The following is a 19,659-nucleotide window of genomic DNA, read 5'->3' as shown; positions in this document are numbered from 1 at the left end:
AGCACTGATAACCAGCTAGACCCTCATCCAATATTTTAAATTTAGCTTTAAACACACTCAGTGCTACAAGCTCCTGCATTTTTAGGTCAGATTGAAGAACATTCCATGCAGTAGGAGCAGCAACCCTAAAAGCTTTTCTACCCATCTCTGTGTGAACAGTGGGAATTGCCAGTAAATAGAGATCCTGTGATCGTATGCAGTAGCTTCTAGAACTTTTTTGCAGATGAGTTCACAAAGGTAGGATGGTAGGATGGACCAAAAAACATTGGCCAAAATGGTTAAATAGAAGTATGCAACAAAATATGAAAAATAAAATGTTGTATAGCATATACAAAAGGGATAAACACTAAACAAAATACGAAGAATATGTTGAGCTGCAAAGAGATCTTAAGAAAGGGATCAGGAAAGCAAAGAGGGAAATAGAAAGAAACAGCTCTTTGAGCTAAAACTAATGCTAAGAGCTTTTTTCAATACTACAACAGCAAGCGGTCAATAAAGGAGGAAGTGAAACAGATAAAGGGCAAAAATGGAAGTATCTTGGAAAACAAACATGATGTGGCAAATGTTCTAAATGAGTATTTCACAGAGGGTTTTACAAGAGAAAATCAGATAACACGCCACAGGTTAACAACCAGTCCAGTCAAACCCTAAGAGAGATCAGGATAAATGAAGAGGAGGTACTAAAGGGACTAGCAGAATTAAAAACAAACAAATCACCTGGGCCAGATGGTATATTTCTAACAATACTTAAAGAAATGAGGGAAATTATTTATAGGCCGCTAACTCAAATATTCCAAATGATGGTTATAATCAACAAGGGTTTAGATGAGGCAGATCATGTCTTACTAATTTATTAGAATTTTTTGAACATGCAACTGCAGCTGTATGTGAAAGCATATTTGATATGATATACTTAGATTTTCAAAAAGCTTTTGATAAGGTTCCACACCAAAGACTGATCCTCAAATTGGAAGATGTAAGCATTCAGGGTAAACTTGTCAAATTTACAGATGCTCAGCAGATACAATCGTGCTGACACATGGCAGATGAAATTCAATGTGGACAAGTGCAAGAAATTACATGCAGGTTACAAAAATGTCCACTATAAAGGCATCGACCACATCAAACGAAAGGAGCTTTTCCAGATCAGCAGGGACACAAGCACCTGGGGACACAAATGAAAATTGGGCTTCAAGGCATTCAAGATGGAAAACAGGAGACACTTCTTCACACAGAGAGTCATCACAATCTGGAACAAACTCCCCAGCAATGTGGTTGAAGCTGAAAATTTGGGAACATTCTGGATAGGATCATTGGATCACTAAACGAGCACAATGGGTCGAATGGCCTCCTCTCATTTATAATATTTCTTACGTTCTTATGTTCTAAGTAGGTCAGAATCCCTATAAGGGTGTATTTTTGGGGGGTGTAGGGGTAACAGAGAACAGCCCACTATATAGTCAGTTAGATTAATGTCTGGTGACTCTTCAGACTTGTTGCAATGCAATGGAATGCTTTATTCCTGTAATTATTAAGTACTTATGAAGAACTAACCTCAGGATCACCCATAAATAGTGGTTATTTTTGTACAATGCTATTAATACCTTATGATTCTGTCCTGTTCATATACAGTACTTTGCAAAAGTTTTAGGCAGGTGTGAAAAAATGCTGTAAAGTAAGAATGCTTTCATAGAAAAAATAGACATGTTACTAGATTATATTTATCAATTAACTAAATGCAAAGTGAGTGAACAGATGAAAAATCTACATCAAATCCATGTTTGGTGTGATGCCTTCAAAACAGCATCAATTCTTTTAGGTACACCTGCACAAAGTCAGGGATTTTGTAGGCATATAGTCAAGTGTATGATTAAACAATTATACCAGACAGGTGCTAATGATCATCAATTCAATATGTGGGTTGAGACACAATCATTAACTGAAACAGAAACAGCTGTGTAGGAGGAATAAAACTGGGTGAGGAACAGCCAAACTCAGCTAACAAGGGGAGGTTGCTGAAGACAGTTTACTGTCAAGGCATACACCATGGCGAGACTGAGCACAGCAACAAGACACAAGGTAGTTATACTGCATCAGCAAGGTCTCTCATGGCAGACATGCGGCCGAAAAGCCATATTGTTTTGAAGGCAAAGGGTGGTCACACCAAATATGGATTTGATGTAGATTTGTCTTCTGTTCACTCACTTTGCATTTAATTAATTGATAAATATAATCTATTAACATTTCTATTTTTGAAAGCATTCTTACTTTACAGCATTTTTTCACACCTGCCTAAAACTTTTGCATAGTACTATATATGTGGAGATACCATGGAAATCCCTCTTGACATATTTTAAAATATTACTATCCCAAACAAAGGTTATATATTGCACAACAAAGGCCTGCAATTTCATTAATTTCCATATACATTAAATACTGGTATGACCTTGGGGGAAATATAGCTTTAAATAAATTGCTCTAATACTTTTGGATCAATGGGGGAGTTTACATGCAATGTTTTTAACCTGTGAGTGATGATGCATGTGCATGTTTGGCCTGGAAACTCGGGAGAATCATAACAGACCCAGAGAAGGAAAGGGTCAATCCCAAATACTCGCAAATTATGTAAATATTATGAAAACTCACCATTTCCATATATAAACCCACATTTCAAGTGTAAATGTTACTGTGATAATCATATATCCTTAAATTGCCACATTTAAAAGTGCAAGATAACTGGTGAGTTTATTCTGGGTTTTAAGGTAAAGTAAGTTGCTGATGGATGTTTCATGGTTAGCAATGGTGTATTTCAGATTAATTGCAATGCTTTTTTTCTTGTTTCTTGTTATCATTATGCTCTCTATGTTGTTGTAGGTCTGTTGTGCAAGTTTCAGGAATGTGCATCATGTTGTAATCCTAACTTTAAAGAAACATTTATATTCACAGCTTGTTAGCTCCGTCAGTGACATGAAAAAACACTCTGGTAAAGTCAGTCATCAAAGTATTAAACAACTAGATGCAAGGCACAAGCCACAACTGTACACAGCTAAATGTGAACAATACAGTTACAAATCTGACATAATATTTATAGTTCTTTAGGAAGTATTCACTCCCATTGGAAATGTTCACATTTTGTTGTGTTGCAACCTAAAACCTTGATGCATTTAAATGGGATCTACACAATCTACTCCACACTTTCAATGTGGTTAAAAATGGGGTGTGTCTGGAGTCACATTATTTCAGATTAAATACACCTGTCTCTGTAAAGTTCTGCAGTTTGGTAGTGCATTCAAAGCAAAGATACTACCATGAAGACCAAGGCGCTTTCAAAACAACTCCAGGAAAGGTTGTGGAAAGGCAAAGATCAGGGGAGGGATATAAAAAGATTTCAAAGGCACTGAATATTCATTGGAGCACACCTGCTTCAGTATGCAAAATATTTAAGACTGGGACAGAGATTTGCCTTTCAGCAGAATCATTACCTCAAGCACACAGCCAAAGCAACACTGTAGTGGCTTAAAAACAAGAACATTAATATCCTAGACTGTTCTAATCTGATTGGGAATCTGTGGCAAGACTTGAAGATTGATGTCCACCAATGCTCCCCATCCACCTTGACAGAGCTTGAACAATTTTGACCAGAAGAATGGGTTGTTAACCTGGTGGAGACTTATACCAAAATAATCACAGCTGTAATTGCTGGCAAAGGTGGTTCTGCCAAGTATTGACTCAGGGGAGTGAATACTTCTCTAACCAAAACATTTTAGTTTTTTTATTTTTCATTAACTGTTGTTTCTCAATAAAATTCTCTTGCCTCTTCAAATTGTTGAGTAGGAAGTGTAAATCAAAGGGTGGGGAAAAATACGATTAAATGCATCAACAATTTCAGGTTGTAACAGGTGAATACTTCCTGCAGGCACTGTATCATGGATATGGGGAGCATGTATGAAATAAAGGGAAGAAGGGAAAGAACAGTGAATAAGGAGGCAGCAACTGAAATAAACATAGATGGAGCTGGATTTAGTTATCTGATCATAGGACATATTATTCCGAGGTAGAATCACAGATGGTATTTTTGTTAATTAAGAGAGAAATACATTTTCTCTGCACCATACATGTTCAACAAGAATATAAAATAAAAGTACTGTACTTCATCAGTTTATGACAAGCAATCATTGGATTGATAGGAAAAAATATTGTATCTGTCTATTTATCTATCTGTGTCTGTCCTGTCTGTCTATCTGCCACCCTATCTACAGCATATGTTACTAATAAATTGATAGAATGTTAAAATAATAAATATATACACTCACCTAAAGGATTATTAGGAACACCATACTAATACTGTGTTTGACCCCCTTTCGCCTTCAGAACTGCCTTAATTCTACGTGGCATTGAATCAACAAGGTGCTGAAAGCATTCTTTAGAAATGTTGGCCCATATTGATAGGATAGCATCTTGCAGTTGATGGAGATTTGTGGGATGCACATCCAGGGCACGAAGCTCCCGTTCCACCACATCCCAAAGAGGCTCTATTGGGTTGAGATCTGGTGACTGTGGGGGCCAGTTTAGTACAGTGAACTCATTGTCATGTTCAAGAAACCAATTTGAAATGATTCGACCTTTGTGACATGGTGCATTATCCTGCTGGAAGTAGCCATCAGAGGATGGGTACATGGTGGTCATAAAGGGATGGACATGGTCAGAAACAATGCTCAGGTAGGCCGTGGCATTTAAACCATGCCCAATTGGCACTAAGGGGCCTAAAGTGTGCCAAGAAAACATCCCCCACACCATTACACCACCACCACCAGCCTGCACAGTGGTAACAAGGCATGATGGATCCATGTTCTCATTCTGTTTACGCCAAATTCTGACTCTACCATCTGAATGTCTCAACAGAAATCGAGACTCATCAGACCAGGCAACATTTTTCCAGTCTTCAACTGTCCAATTTTGGTGAGCTTGTGCAAATTGTAGCCTCTTTTTCCTATTTGTAGTGGAGATGAGTGGTACCCGGTGGGGTCTTCTGCTGTTGTAGCCCATCCGCCTCAATGTTGTACGTGTTGTGGCTTCACAAATGCTTTGCTGCATACCTCGGTTGTAACGAGTGGTTATTTCAGTCAAAGTTGCTCTTCTATCAGCTTGAATCAGTCGGCCCATTCTCCTCTGACCTCTAGCATCAACAAGGCATTTTCGCCCACAGGACTGCCGCATACTGGATGTTTTTCCCTTTTCACACCATTCTTTGTAAACCCTAGAAATGGTTGTGCGTGAAAATCCCAGTAACTGAGCAGATTGTGAAATACTCAGACCGGCCCGTCTGGCACCAACAACCATGCCACGCTCAAAATTGCTTAAATCACCTTTCTTTCCCATTCAGACATTCAGTTTGGAGTTCAGGAGATTGTCTTGACCAGGACCACACCCCTAAATGCATTGAAGCAACTGCCATGTGATTGGTTGGTTAGATAATTGCATTAATGAGAAATTGAACAGGTGTTCCTAATAATCCTTTAGGTGAGTGTATAACACAAGCAGATATGCATACTCAAAAATTTCACCCTATCTAACCAAATAACATTGTGGTAACATTGTAATACATTTTACTTGGAATAATATGTAGTAACTCATATTTGTTGTCTCTTAACTACAATCCAGAGACAAATATTTTATGTAGAAAAGGAAAGGTTTAATTTGAAGGAAAATAATGAACAAAATACATCATATATAATAATGCATGTAATAGAATTTACTTTGGTAAGTATTTTAATTACATTGATGGACCCAAGAAATGTGTAGACAAAGTTACACAATTAGAGAACATTAACGATACTGTGTGATCAGGTTGATGCATTTGTGCATATTTGTCAAAACCAGAATACAACCAAACTACATAATGAATTATGAGATACTTGCTCAGAACATATTCAATGCAAAAAAACAAAAACAAAAAAAAAACACCTTCAATGTAGTTCTTGTTTCTCTTCTCTTGCAGTATTTGGGATGTATTGAAGTGTTACGGTCAATGAGATCACTAGACTTCAACACAAGATCACAAATTACAAGGTGAGGAATAATGAGGTTTATTTGATTTGTCAGGTTGTTTGGTGTTTTTTCCTTACTTTTTTTATCCCATCAAGCTCTCTGCTCCAGATAAAATCCAGTATATCATGGGCACATACCTTTTAGAGGCAGCGTTAAAGACCACTTTATGGTATTCAAATGATATTGGTAAAAATGAAAGAAAATGTACTTTGCTAAAATAAATTTATACATCATAAATTACAGAAAAATGCCAAAATGATGGACTATGAGTGATAATTTGTGTGAATAAATGGGGGCACTTTAGCTTTAAGTTCACCAGCATCCTTTAATGTTACATTAGGTTTTCTGCACGACTTACTAGAGACAGCAGCTGGAACATGTGTCTACATCTCAACAGGCTCCCTTGCTTCATGGAACTGTACAGTGGGAGGCCATTAATTCTATTAATAGTCTCCATTGCACCAAATGTAAAGAACATAGTTTTAACCAGGCTTTAAAAATCCACAGTAAAACTGAATTATAATAAAATAACAAGCAATTAAAGTATATGACATATAAACAGTCCTGTCTGTATGAAATCTGGGCATGCTGGTTGTTATCTTATTTGTCAATGCATGCAATTCTACAAAGTTGCATCCCATTACCTAGGCAACGCCATGCTGTGTGCAGCTATATCCTGCTGAACCACAAGGAAATTGTAAAGAGTCGTGACTTGAAAAAAAGTACCCAAGGCATGTAGCTGTGAACTGAATTGTCTGTGATGGATTAGGCAGTGCAAACTCCTGCTGCCACCTGGTGGCTCTAAAGCCAGAAATCGCAATCAAATTTCATACAAATACCTTGACATCACCACCAGTGGAACAGTTTAGTTGACTATGATGAAAGCTTAGTACAAACTTTGTAGACTCATGACCATATGATGCAAATGACCATGACAACAGAAACCATAATGATTATAATAAAACAATTTTAATGGCCAAAATCAAAATATGCAGTTAGAAGCCAAACAAAAAATGTTATAAAGTGTTATAAAAATGTGTGTGGATCTGTGGATGTGTTGACAATAACAGTTGTTCTGTTTGACATGTTTCTGTTTACTTGTTTGGTAATAAAAATAGTGTGTGGAATTATGCTGCAAAAAAGTTCTGTTTGCTTTGTCGATCGAGAGAAAAACGGAAATATTCCTTCCAAAAATATTTAGAAACTCAGTAACAAAATAAGGCCTTTTGCATAGCTATTACTTGTGGTAATTGTAAATTGTAATTTTAAAACCCCCAACCAAAGCTTAAAGTATATTTTATATATAAGAGTTATCTCATGTAAAAATACTGATTTTAAATGTGCCATTGGACAGAGAATTATCATTTGTAATTCATATCATATTTCTTGGATAAACCTGAAAATATATTTTTTTAGACAAAATATATTAATTTATCTTCCTGTAGAGTGCAAAATCCTAACTTTGAGAATTCAGTTCCATTGTCTGAAGGAAATATTCTTTACCAACATTTTAAAAACGTTCATGCTTAAAAACAAACATAAATAATACATCAAAATCTCCTTGTGATTTATTACATTTCCCCTCATCTGCCTCAGTTTTGATTTCTGTTTCTGCTCATTCTTTAGGGAAGCTATCAGTCGAGTGTGTGAAGCTGTCCCAGGTGCCAAAGGAGCATTTCGCAAAAGAAAGGTAAACTACCTCAGTCTGACAGTTGCATGTTGTAAATGTACTTTAAAACAACATTTTTTTCATTCCAAAGCTGGTAAAAATGTACTTACATTTTGTATTTTTTTCAATTAAGATGGGCTATTTTCGTGTGGATGTTACAGCAACTACAATACACATATATACTGACCCTATTCATTAGTAATTACTAATTTCCTCATTTTGGAAAACCAGGTCTATGGTGTGGAATACACACAGCATTTACCCTTATAACTAACAGTTCAATTTAAGTATGTTTTCTAGTTTAACTGTTTTCTCCCTGTAGCTTGAATAAGCCTTTTTTGTGAAAAAAGGTGTGTGTGTGTTAATTTTTCACTACACTTTTGGTTGAGGTAAAGGAAAAAAGTCCAAAGGCTTGTTTTGTCCGAAATAAATAGATTTGTACAGCAAATATTTAAAGAAGAAAATCTGGCTGATCATGATGGTTGGGTCTTGTTTGAGTAAAACTGTTCAAAGCATAGCGTTAAACTTATATCATAAAGTTTTCATACCATTTGTACATAATAATATTTACAATAATTAATTAACTTGGGGGGATATAATTATATTTTAAACCCAGCTTTAACATAGCCAAACTTGAAAACCAACGGGAATATATAGATTCTAAACACCTTCCATGTTGGTCTGTATTGGTATTTTGAATAACATTAACATTTTCACATGAAATGTGTGTTTCTAAGTCACAGTTGGGGTGTTTACCCCGTGTTTCATGTCCTCATATGCAAATTAAATGTACCCTATCATTCTATGGGGCAGATTTTTGGGGTTACAAAACCTGATTCTTTCAAGCTTTAAAAAATAAAATAAAAAAATGTTTTAACAGACCCACCACATTTTATTTTTAAAACGCATAAACAGACATATAATCAAACAGTCACTATACACAAAGTAAAACATTTCACTTATTTACTAGACATCAACATATTGGAAAAGCAATGTATCTGGCTTATTGCAGGTAGATTGTGACTGTTTGATTGATTGTAACCTTTGAAGTAGGTAAAATGGCATTAAATAAACACTACAATTTTGTAAATTTGTAATACAAAAATACTGTTAACCTGTAGAACATGTACTCTAAATGAATACCTACACTACCGGACAAAAGTTTTAGAATACCAAAATTTTTCCAGTTTTTATTTAAATTTACACAGTTTAATGTCTCATTGTATTCTTTCTACAATGGAAATCAAATATTGTTCTGAAAGTTCTTCCCAACACTGTTGCAGAAGTTCCCACAAATGCGTAGGTTGTTTGTAGGTTGCTTTTTATTTCACCCTTCTTTCCAGTTCATCCCATGTTTTGGGTCATTGTCTTGCTGTAGGATGAACCCCTGACCAACTAGGCGTATACCAGAGGGTATTGCATGGCGCAAAATGCTGTGGTAGCCGTTTTGGTTCAGGGTGCCACTCACTCTGTGTAAGTCGCCCACTCTGGATGCAGCAAAAGAGCCCCAGACCATCACCTCCTCCATGTTTGACAGTTGATGTCACACACTGAGGAACCATCCTTTCGCCAAAAACCCTGCGTGATGAACCGAAAATGTTAAATTTTGATTAATCGGTCCATAAGACCTTCCAGTCTTCAGTAGTCCACTGGCGGTGCTTCATCACCCAGGCAAGCCTCTTTTTCTTATTTTGCCATCTTAGCAATGGCTTTCTCACTGCCACTCGACCTGTCAAACCTGCAGCTCCAAGTCTTCTCTTCACAGTTGAAACTGCGACTTGCTTACATCGACCAGTGTTAAGCTGTGCTTGAAGCTGTTGTCCTGTGAGATACCTATTACGCAAGCTGTTGACTCTCAGAAACTTCTGTTCTGATTCTGTTGTGGCTTTGGGTCTGCCAGACCTCTTCCTGTCAAAGTTTCCTCCAGTGCCTTTTTGATGGTGTAGGAAAAAAATTAAAAAATTTCAATAAAAACTGGGAAAATGGCTGGTAGTATATAAAGTCATATGATAGAATTGGGAACTATGTTCATGTTAAAATTTCAATTGAAAATGATTTCTGATTATGTAATTTTACTCCCCAGCCCCCAAGTAAAGCACTCTCCAGCATTCTAGGAAAGAGTAACCTTCAGTTTGCAGGAATGAGCATCACTCTGAACATTTCAACCAGCAGCTTGAACTTGATGACTCCAGATTCTAAACAGGTAGGGCATCACTGGTTTATTCTAATCTTCAAGTGTTCTTTCAGTGTTGATGGCTTATAACTAGTTCATTCCAATTCATAGAATGAATGTTTTTTCTTGTTCAAATATATGTTATGAATATACTTCTTTCACTCTGCTGCTACTAAACTAAGCTAGCTAAACTGTTTCATGTAAGGGAATGAATACACCAGACTTACTCATACTACATTAATACCACCTTGTATTTTATATAATTTAAATATATTCAAAGCTTAATTTCTGCAATGCTTAATCTGTAAAACCCATTACACATCAAAGTTTACTTCTTAAAATTGGTTTTTGTTCTTCACTTATGTTTGTACGAATTCATTCACTAAATTAATTTAAAATCTGAACAATTAAAAAAGACACTTAAATTAACTTGAAAAAATCCAAGTAACGTAAAAATATTTTTAAATTATAAATAATGACAATACGGAGTGGGTAGTTTCCCCAAAAGGGCAATCATCTTTCAAGTTGAAAACAGCACCCAAAGGGACTATGGGTTATTGCTGCACACAATGTAAAATACTGATAGCTCTTTACAAAGTGCCTGATAGGTGTCAGTGTACTGTCACTCAGATGAGCCCTCCCCCTGCCACTGCTCATTTAGACATCACACACAAAGCACATTGCTGCCTATTTATTGCATTGCTTTCTTACTTTTTGTAGAAACCGTCTCGGAAATAACTGGAAAAGTAATTGAGATAAAGCAAATAGAACTTTAATCAAGCCGGCTTGGAAGCACCACGTCGGGAAATTCCTTCAGTGTGAACTTAATGTTTACAAACATGAGTGCAACTTTATAGGAAAATGACGTAGAATCTTGTGGTCGTTCATCCAATCAGAAGCTTCAAAAGATGCAAGCTCTGGAAAGTTTGTAGGCTGCCCTTCCCATAGAGGTCACCATAGAGGCAGATGTCTGGTCCTGTTACAGCATACAAATGGTACGATCTTGTGGTTTTCTTAACAACGAGGTAACATCTTTAGCTTTGAGAGGAAAAACAGGAAATCCACACACAGACAAACCCATGGGTGGATACATTCGGAAAAACCCATTTCTCTTATCATACAACAACAGAAATGGTAAGAGAATTTAAGAAAGGGTGAATCGTTAACTGCTTTATTTGGCCTCCCACTAAGAAATCCAATTTGCCAAGTCTGCAAAAAATGTCATTATTCCTAATATCAATATAAAACATTATATAGTTAATATAAAACACTTTCTTCATCATTCCAATACAGAGTTTTCACTTTTCAAAAGACCTCACAATGTTTTGGCCACTGTCCATAGCACTGCATGTATTTCATGTATTTTAGTGCTTTTTACTTGTTTAATCTCATCGGCTATAGCGTGGGGCTCCATCTCCATCTGTAGGTATACATCGATCAGCCATAACATTATTACCACCTGCCTGATATTGTGTAGGTCCCCCTTTTGCCACCAAAACAATCCTGACCCGTCGAGGCATGGACTCCACTAGACCTCTGAAGGGGTGCTGTTGTATCTGGCACCAAGACGTTAGCAGCAGATCCTTTGATGTCCTGTAAGTTGCGAGGTGGGGTCTCCATGGATTGTTTGTCCAGCACATCCCACAGATGCTCAATTGGATTGAGATCTGGGGAATTTGGAGGCCAAGCCGACACCTTGAACTCGTGATTCATCAGACCAGGCCACCTTCTTCCATTGCTCCGTGGTCCAGTTCTGATGCTCACATGCCCATTGTAGGCGCTTTCGGCAGTGGACAGAAGTTATTCACTTCACCTGTCAATGGTCATAATGTTATGGCTGATCGGTGTATATAGTTAAGTTTCAGTTTCAATTTGCGGTTTCTCCTCTTAATATAGTTTGAATTAATTAACTTCTAATCTAGTTATTGTGAGTGTCTTCTTGCTGTGGGATTTTTTCCACTGCTTAGGGAGTTGAGATGCTGCTGGTTTCCAGCAGCCTGTACATCACCACACACTCCTAGCAGCCAGGCCAAGAAGAGAGTTCTGTCCTCAGCCACTCCATCAACTATATTCCACTGATGTGGATATAGCTGTGTTGGCTACTGTCTTTCAGCAGGGTGGTATAGCTTTACTTCTCCTCCTGTCAAATGGATCTGCTTGTGATTTAGCATGAGCTTGCTCAGGTACGCGGCTTGAGCCAGGCTCCTATTTCCTATTTAAAGCCTTCTCCGACATTGTGCTTGGTGTTATCACTAGGCGCTCTTTATAGACACACACTAAACGCACACTAATTCGGCACTAAACCTTTTTCGCTGCATTCAGCCTTTTTCATGTGTCGACGCTTCACCTTCCTTGGTCTACAGAAATATATATATATACACACACACTTTCTTAATAACTGGTATATATATATATTATATTTATATATTATATAGACCCCCTTATCCAGGAACTGCTGAATGTATCCTAAAATCATGTAAATCACTACAATTTAAAATAGGTGATGACCAATTAAATTGGTGTGTGATTTTGAAGGCAATTGGTTAGACTTGAGCTAATTTTGCATGGCTATTTAAAGGGGGGTGGACACATCCCTTCCTTCCGACAGCTCCAGGGTTTCACTTTGGTCTAACCCTGCTTGCTACCCAAAATCATCTCTCCCTTCCATGTCAATTTTCCAGTGGGTTTGATATGTTTTTTTATTTGGAGGAGGAGCCCTATTTGCTTTTACTCCGACCCTGTGTGGGCATTGAGATGCCACATGGATCCTACCAAAAAAAGTCTGTCAGACTCAACAGCTGTTTTTCCACTCTGGAATGCAATGTGTCTGGTTGAAGACCATCGCCATGGCCTATGAGTCTACTGCCCTGCCAGCACCTGGGCATCTAGTGGCGCACTGGACTAGAGGCATGGCTGTGTCCTGGGCCCTTTTTAAAGGAACACTTCTGTTCGAGGTTTGTGCTGCTCCAGCTGGGTTATGCCACATCGGATAGTCCCTTTGGGAGCTATTTTCGACTTGAAAGATAACGTTAGGTTGCACATGCAACTCTGGTTATCTGAAACTCATAAACTTGCATGATCACTCGTAAGTCTTCAGGCTATGGCAAATGATGATGTGTAGTGTGTTTGCTCTCTAGCAGTGACAGAAAGAAGGCTCATCTCAGTGACCGTATACAGAGGCCTTATGGCAGCTTTGTCTTGAGCTTTAACTACTGCCATTTGCATGCTACAATGTCCCATAGTCCTTTGTCCCTGTTTAAAATATTTAAGAAAACTATGATTTATTATAATTTGGTCATGTCAAGCTAACCACTAATCAGTTTTTCACATTAAAAGTACAATCTGAGCAATAGTTGTTTACGGTCTTCTAGCTCATGCCAAAGTCATCAGAAGTTATTCAGTATAAATAGTACAAGCTGTGCAACTATTGTTTACTATCATTTTACTCATATTTAAATATAGACATTTTCAGTATTAAAATTAGAAGCTGGCTATTAATGTTAGTATGTTATTAAAGTGTCAGTTAAGTAAAATGAATATTCTTAATTTAATTAAAATGTGACTATTTTCATTGCATACTATTATTTAATTCACAGTCACATGTGTGTAGGAGAGGGGTGCATTGATGGCAGTTTGCCTAGGGTGCCAATTCCCCTGGCTTCGACCCTGTATGTAAGGTGTTAGTTTTTATACAGTGCAGTGGATTGATTTGCAATTCTTATGTTTTTATTTTTTTCACAGATAATCGCAAATCATCACATGCAATCCATTTCCTTTGCATCTGGTGGAGATCCGGTAAGCTAATAACATGTATTTTTTTACCCAAAGAAGAAAAGTCTATCTAGCTACCAATCTATGGAGCTGATTTTTCAGTGAAGTGTGTGGTGTGTAGGGAGTGAAAGATGGGAGGGGGATTGTTGTGTTTTTAAGTGGTTTTATATGGAAACTGACAATGCTCTGAGGAAAACAAACAAATTAAAATACATAAGCATCATCATGTTTTAAACAACATGTATGACTATGAACTTCATACAGGCGGGAGATGCTGTCTACTTTTCCCTTGAGTTGGTTTATCCACTCCAGGGAAATCTATTTTATATAAAATATATTTTAATAATAATTTTAAATGAATTGAAAACACTGTTGTAGCACCTTGCAATTGTATAACTTTCTATACAGATAAAGATATAGATATAGATAGATACATAGATACAGATGTTTGTTGAAATTAAATTGGTTAATACAAGTTATTTCCAAAACTGAATTTTTCGGTCTTGTCTGTCTGATTTTTTTTTTTGTTTAATTTTTTTTTTTTTTGAACATAGATCACATGTAATGTTTCTGTTTCTTTAAAGGGGAAATAGCGTGGTTACTAAAATTATGGTTTTATGCATTTTTACGTGTTGTGCTTAGTGTATATGTAAGCAAACTTTCACACTTTCAAATTCAAATCTCACCAAAAGATGTCATGTATGCTATTTCAGGTTTTAGGATGTATTGCACCATAACTTCCTAAGCGGAAACACAGTGGAAAAACTACAAAAGCACTGGATTTGTCTTCCCCATAGCAACTCATGTCATTATTGTCAACCGAGTGTTAGTGTTTCACTGTGTTAGAGCTGTTGGCAATGCATATATATACTCCATTTGCACGTGTGTTGTATACAAACAAAAATTTGAAAGTTATTTTTACAGGATACTCCCATAAATGAAAGTGACGTAACCTTCCTCCTCTTCCAGAATTGTGGCAAACCAATTCACAAAAGTTTTGTTCAAACTGAGATGAAAACCTTCACTTCTGTAGGTACCTAAACAAAACAAAAGCACACAAGGGAAAAACGACCTAGGTATAGACTTAATTGGTTTATATGCTAACAGAATTTGTTGTTTATATGTTACACTCAATTTCCGCATTGTAATAATGACCACAAAACAAAAGCGTATCTGAAAACATGATGTAAAATATAAATCTGAAAACAAACAAAGCAGGAATTCAATTATGCAATAAATAGTGATTTCCCCCAAAAGGAGAAATATTCAAACATGGCAACATTGGAATATAGCATTTCAAATCTGCTTGCACTGTTATTCCCACTGTTTGAGCACAGCTTTGTGCAGTTAGTGGATAAATGCACCCCGCAAATATTGCAGAAAAAAATTGTATATTCAGTTGAATTAGGTCTTTCACGCAATTCAAATTTGATTGTGCTATGTGCATGTTTAATGATAGCCCCAGAATACATTTGCATGTCATGTTTGCAATTACTGAGACAATTACCAGATGTTAATAGAGCTACTGTCAGCTGTGGCATTAAAGGAACAGGACTCTGCAGGTAAATCAATGAAGGCAGTGTGCTGGACAGAGGCAATGTTTCTGCATATGCGCTTGTGATGTTTTAAATGTTCTGTTATTTGTACGTATATGTATGTATGTATGTTTGTATATATGTATTTATTTATTGCCATTCCCTCAAAAAAATACTATTCAAAACTTGTTCTGGTGCAGCACACATACAACCATATACAACAGCAGTGTCTTCAATGTAGGATTGAACCCAGGACCCTCTACTCCAGATTACAGAGCCCTGACCACTACTCCACATAATGGCACTTATGGATAAATTGCATGGTTTAGTGAAACACATGCATGATGTGCATAGTGGCCATGGTATATACTACAAAATATACTACTGTGAGCATTCACCTGAGGACACATCAGGTGAAAAGTGGTTAAATAAATCTATGTATTTTTCAATGAATAATCAATAGTTGTGTACATGTACGTATTTTTCAATTTCTCTAGGATTGGAAGCCACAATATTTTTTTTTAAATCCTTTCCAATCACCAGTTGTGAAAGATATTCAGAACCAGCTCTCCTCCTTTAGGCCAAATGTCATGTATGTGAAAGTTCTATGGATTCATGAATTGCTTTGCACCCAAATAATATAGTTTATCTTTTTATAGAATGCAGACACAGTGAATACATAAAAATTACACCCTGCATGTAATTATCCAAAATATAGTCTTATTAATAACATATGCACTGCCAAAAAGCAGCATTTGTTTCTGGAAACTGTTGTGTTTTTTTTTTTTTTTTTTTTTAAGAATATGAATCCATGCATACACTACACATTTTTTTTTTTTTTTTTAGTATATGGCTGGCAACCATGCATTACAACTAACATAGTTCCCAATTCCATGAACAAACATTCAAGGGAGAGCTGAAATCCTCATTTGATAAGCTCTTAGCACTAGATTAGATATAGTGTTACCCAAATGAATTTAGTATATCTAACAGATTAGACTCTTCCTGGAAATGTATATGACTTTGGACGATGGGATGCTTAATCCTTTGCCAGCACCAGCACATCTTCCCTCCACTTTTGACTGATGGACCAGTAAAAAGGATAAATCTTATTTCAGTATGTAAAACATAGCAATGAAAAATCTGATTCATGAGACATCCTGGGGAAAATGACAATCATAATAAATACAATAAATAATTGTAAAGCTAAATTTATCAGTTTTTGTGACCTTAGTTTTTTTTATTTATTTACTTACATTTTCTTTTTGCACAGTGCAGAGCTTGGTTGATTGTACATTTTGAAGGAAATGTTTTATTATTTATTACAATAACTTTAACAAAGCGCTACTGAAGATGATGACTCAAGTTGCTAGGAAGACAAATCTGGTGCTTCTGTAGTTTTTCTGCTGTCTATCCAGGAAGTAATGACGCATCCCAAAACCCTGAAATAGCACACATGCTGTCTTTAAAGTGTAAGTGCAAATAAGATGGAATTGAACTGAAAAAAACAAACACAAAACATACACCTTACTTATTCATTATTATCAATATATAAAGAAGCAGAAAACATAATTAAGGGAACAACAGTAGTTCCCCTTTAAGTATTAGGGTTATTTCAAAAAGTGTTGTCAGTGAAGAAAAAAACAACACCATTCATGTTAACAAAGTGTAAAGTATGTGAAAAAGAGGATGCTTTTAAAACAACATACATCACTTCCTTGTCTGTGTGGTTATTTTTTAGGAGAACAATAATGAAGTAAATATTGCTAATTTCCTGAAAAACCCATGTACATTGCTTAATATAGAATCATATTTTCTTGTTAATTCATTTTTGTATGTGTTTCTTATTGCAGGACACTACCGATTATGTTGCATATGTTGCAAAAGATCCTGTAAATCGCAGAGGTAAGAAATAAAATTGTTAAAACTACTCCCATTTCTATGTTTGTGACTATTGCTTATTGCAATTACTTTAGATATAGCTTTGTTTTGTCTAGCTCTATACTGTTACTAAGCTATGGATCGCAATCTGGCCATTCACCCGTTTTGATTCTTTCAAATTCTTTTTTTTTTTTTTTAAACCATTGCATTAGATTTTGAAAATGTCACACAAAGCAATGTAAACAAACACACTGTGTTTGCCAATAAAAAGCACATATTAGTTTTTGCAAATCAATTTCATCCCCAAGGAAGTTATGTTTTTTACACAGTTCCACTGCTAGGCAGGACATAAGACATGTTAGAAAATCCTGTGACTTCATGAAAATAATACACCACAAAAAGGGACAATGTCAGCAATACTATATGATATTTCTAGGAGTTTAGCAGCTGATTTGGGATGTTTGAGACAAGGTTTAACGTATATAAGAAATACAAATTACAAACTAATCTAGTAGTAAAGTAGTAAATCATAAATGTGCCTGCCTTAAGACACTGACAAGCCTATTGCAAGTCCAGCTTTTGTAGACAGATTTGAAGTTGTCAAAATTAAGCATTAAGAAAAATATACCAAGAACCACTTGGGAGGAACCCCTGCCAAGACACCTGTCCCACTTTCTGACATGCCTTTCCAGGATACATACATTATTTTTCTATGTGTTCCAGATGAACCCTTTAAATTAATGAAAAATACATATGTACCTAGTCAACACAGCTGTTGAATATGTACTTAATTACATTTGTACATCATTTCATGTATAGGGACAACACATAAATGTAATTATGATAGTACAGCAACACAATAAGCAACAAGAAAAAAAATAAACTTGAACCATGTAATGAACATATAAAGAGATGTTTTTTAAGTGGTAAATCTGACAAAAACCCTCCATGCATGTCAAATTGGATTTTGAATGAGGTGTGGTGTAAAATACATGGTTGGTTTTGAAATTCCAGATTTCTTCATACAGGTTTTTGTTTTGTTTTCCCATTAATTTCCACACTTGGTGTGAAAATGAATCATTAATTTGTCATAGGCTCTTTATACCGTATTACATAACATCACCTTTGTAGTAAAATCACAGTGGCAGTGCAGGAGAAAGGCAGAAGAGCCCCAATTACCTGCCAGTGTATACAAGTCCATGGAAACAATATGCCATAGAGATCAATCCAGCCTGTAGCATTCCCTGACTAAAATAAGAGTCCAATAATGTACATAATGGGCTGTGGTGTAACTGGGTTGGATTGGGCTGGCAGTGGAAAACTGCAGTTCACTAGTATATGGCACTTTCCATTCCACTTAACAATAAAACTCAAGCTTAACTGACACTTGTACACTGAAGAGCAGCCACCTCTGGGTCTAATGTGTTTTCTGCAAGATGGCATCACTTGTTGTGGGAACTTATAGTCTTAAGAGAAGAGTCCCAGCATCACGTTCAAGCAGCAAGCTGATTTTCCATGCTGTTTCCTGCGCAAGTATTGCACCAGCCCAGGTTTTTTTAGCTTCTGATATCTGAAATAAGGATTCAGGCTGGTACTGCTGCTAAATCAAATTATATATTTAGGTATGTATGCATAGGTCTACAGTATATCTATATATATTTGTAACACAACAAAATGTGAAAAAGTCCAAGGGGGCTGAATAATCCCTATGTCAGCTTGTGGCAGGATAGCCGGGAATGGAGGCTCAGAGGCACACAGAGGCTCACAGTTACAGAAAACAAGACTTTCATTAAAGAAACACACAAAATAAACAGGCCCGATGGTCTGAAAAGGTACACTATGTGAAGCTGAGGACTCCTTTTTTAGCAGGTGGCTGGGGTTTATTGATTAATTAGTGTAACTCACCCCAACCACCTGCAGTGCATAAGTCGATTATCTGAAGAAGCAATGTTTTATCATTTTAATACACCCCAACACAATCCCCACCAAAATACAGACAGATTGAAACATTATGAGATGTAGCAGGGAAACAAAATACTTGTAGTGACCCTGTTGACTTTTTTCAGCTTGTCATATTCTCGAGTGCTGTGATGGCTTGGCCCAGGACGTCATTAGTACCATTGGGCAAGCGTTTGAACTGAGATTTCGGCAATACCTGCAGTGTCCTTCCAAACTCCCCATGCTTCATGACAGGTGAGTGTAAAATAACCAATTTTTATCACCTTATTTAAGTTTTGAGGGATAAAAACACACACATATATAGATTGATCAATCAATAGATTTATTTAAAAACACTTTATTAAACCTTTTAGAGTGGTACTACCTAGAAAGAGGAATTTTGCAGAATATAATGACTAGGTTACGGGTGGCTCTCTGCTCCAGTGGTTGAGAAGAACTTATTGTAATCCTATTGACACTGCAGGCAGCAACTGTTAAAGCACAATTCACTTTCTACTGTATGTCTTTTATTATTATTATTATTATTATTATTATTATTATTATTATTATTATTATTATTATTATTATTTCTCACTTTGGGGGTGGGGGAATTTACACAATGGGGATTTCCATAATGTGCAATA

General features: G+C 36.4%; 1 protein-coding gene across 1 annotated transcript in view; it reads left to right on the top strand.

Annotated features, from left to right (window-relative positions):
- shc3 (SHC (Src homology 2 domain containing) transforming protein 3) overlaps positions 1–19,659 on the top strand; it is a 57,062-nt gene that overhangs the window by 14,644 nt on the left and 22,759 nt on the right. Inside the window, exons 2-7 of the mRNA XM_066710810.1 lie at positions 5,999–6,069; positions 7,675–7,738; positions 9,801–9,920; positions 13,632–13,685; positions 17,050–17,101; positions 19,144–19,270. Of these exons, the coding sequence (XP_066566907.1) occupies positions 5,999–6,069; positions 7,675–7,738; positions 9,801–9,920; positions 13,632–13,685; positions 17,050–17,101; positions 19,144–19,270 (488 nt within the window). The remainder of the gene's footprint in view (positions 1–5,998; positions 6,070–7,674; positions 7,739–9,800; positions 9,921–13,631; positions 13,686–17,049; positions 17,102–19,143; positions 19,271–19,659) is intronic.

The sequence above is a fragment of the Amia ocellicauda genome, chromosome 8 (genome assembly GCF_036373705.1).
Source record: "Amia ocellicauda isolate fAmiCal2 chromosome 8, fAmiCal2.hap1, whole genome shotgun sequence".
NCBI classification, from domain to species: domain Eukaryota; kingdom Metazoa; phylum Chordata; class Actinopteri; order Amiiformes; family Amiidae; genus Amia; species Amia ocellicauda.
Note: the sequence above shows the minus strand (reverse complement) of the source record. Positions and strands in the feature narration are given on the sequence as shown.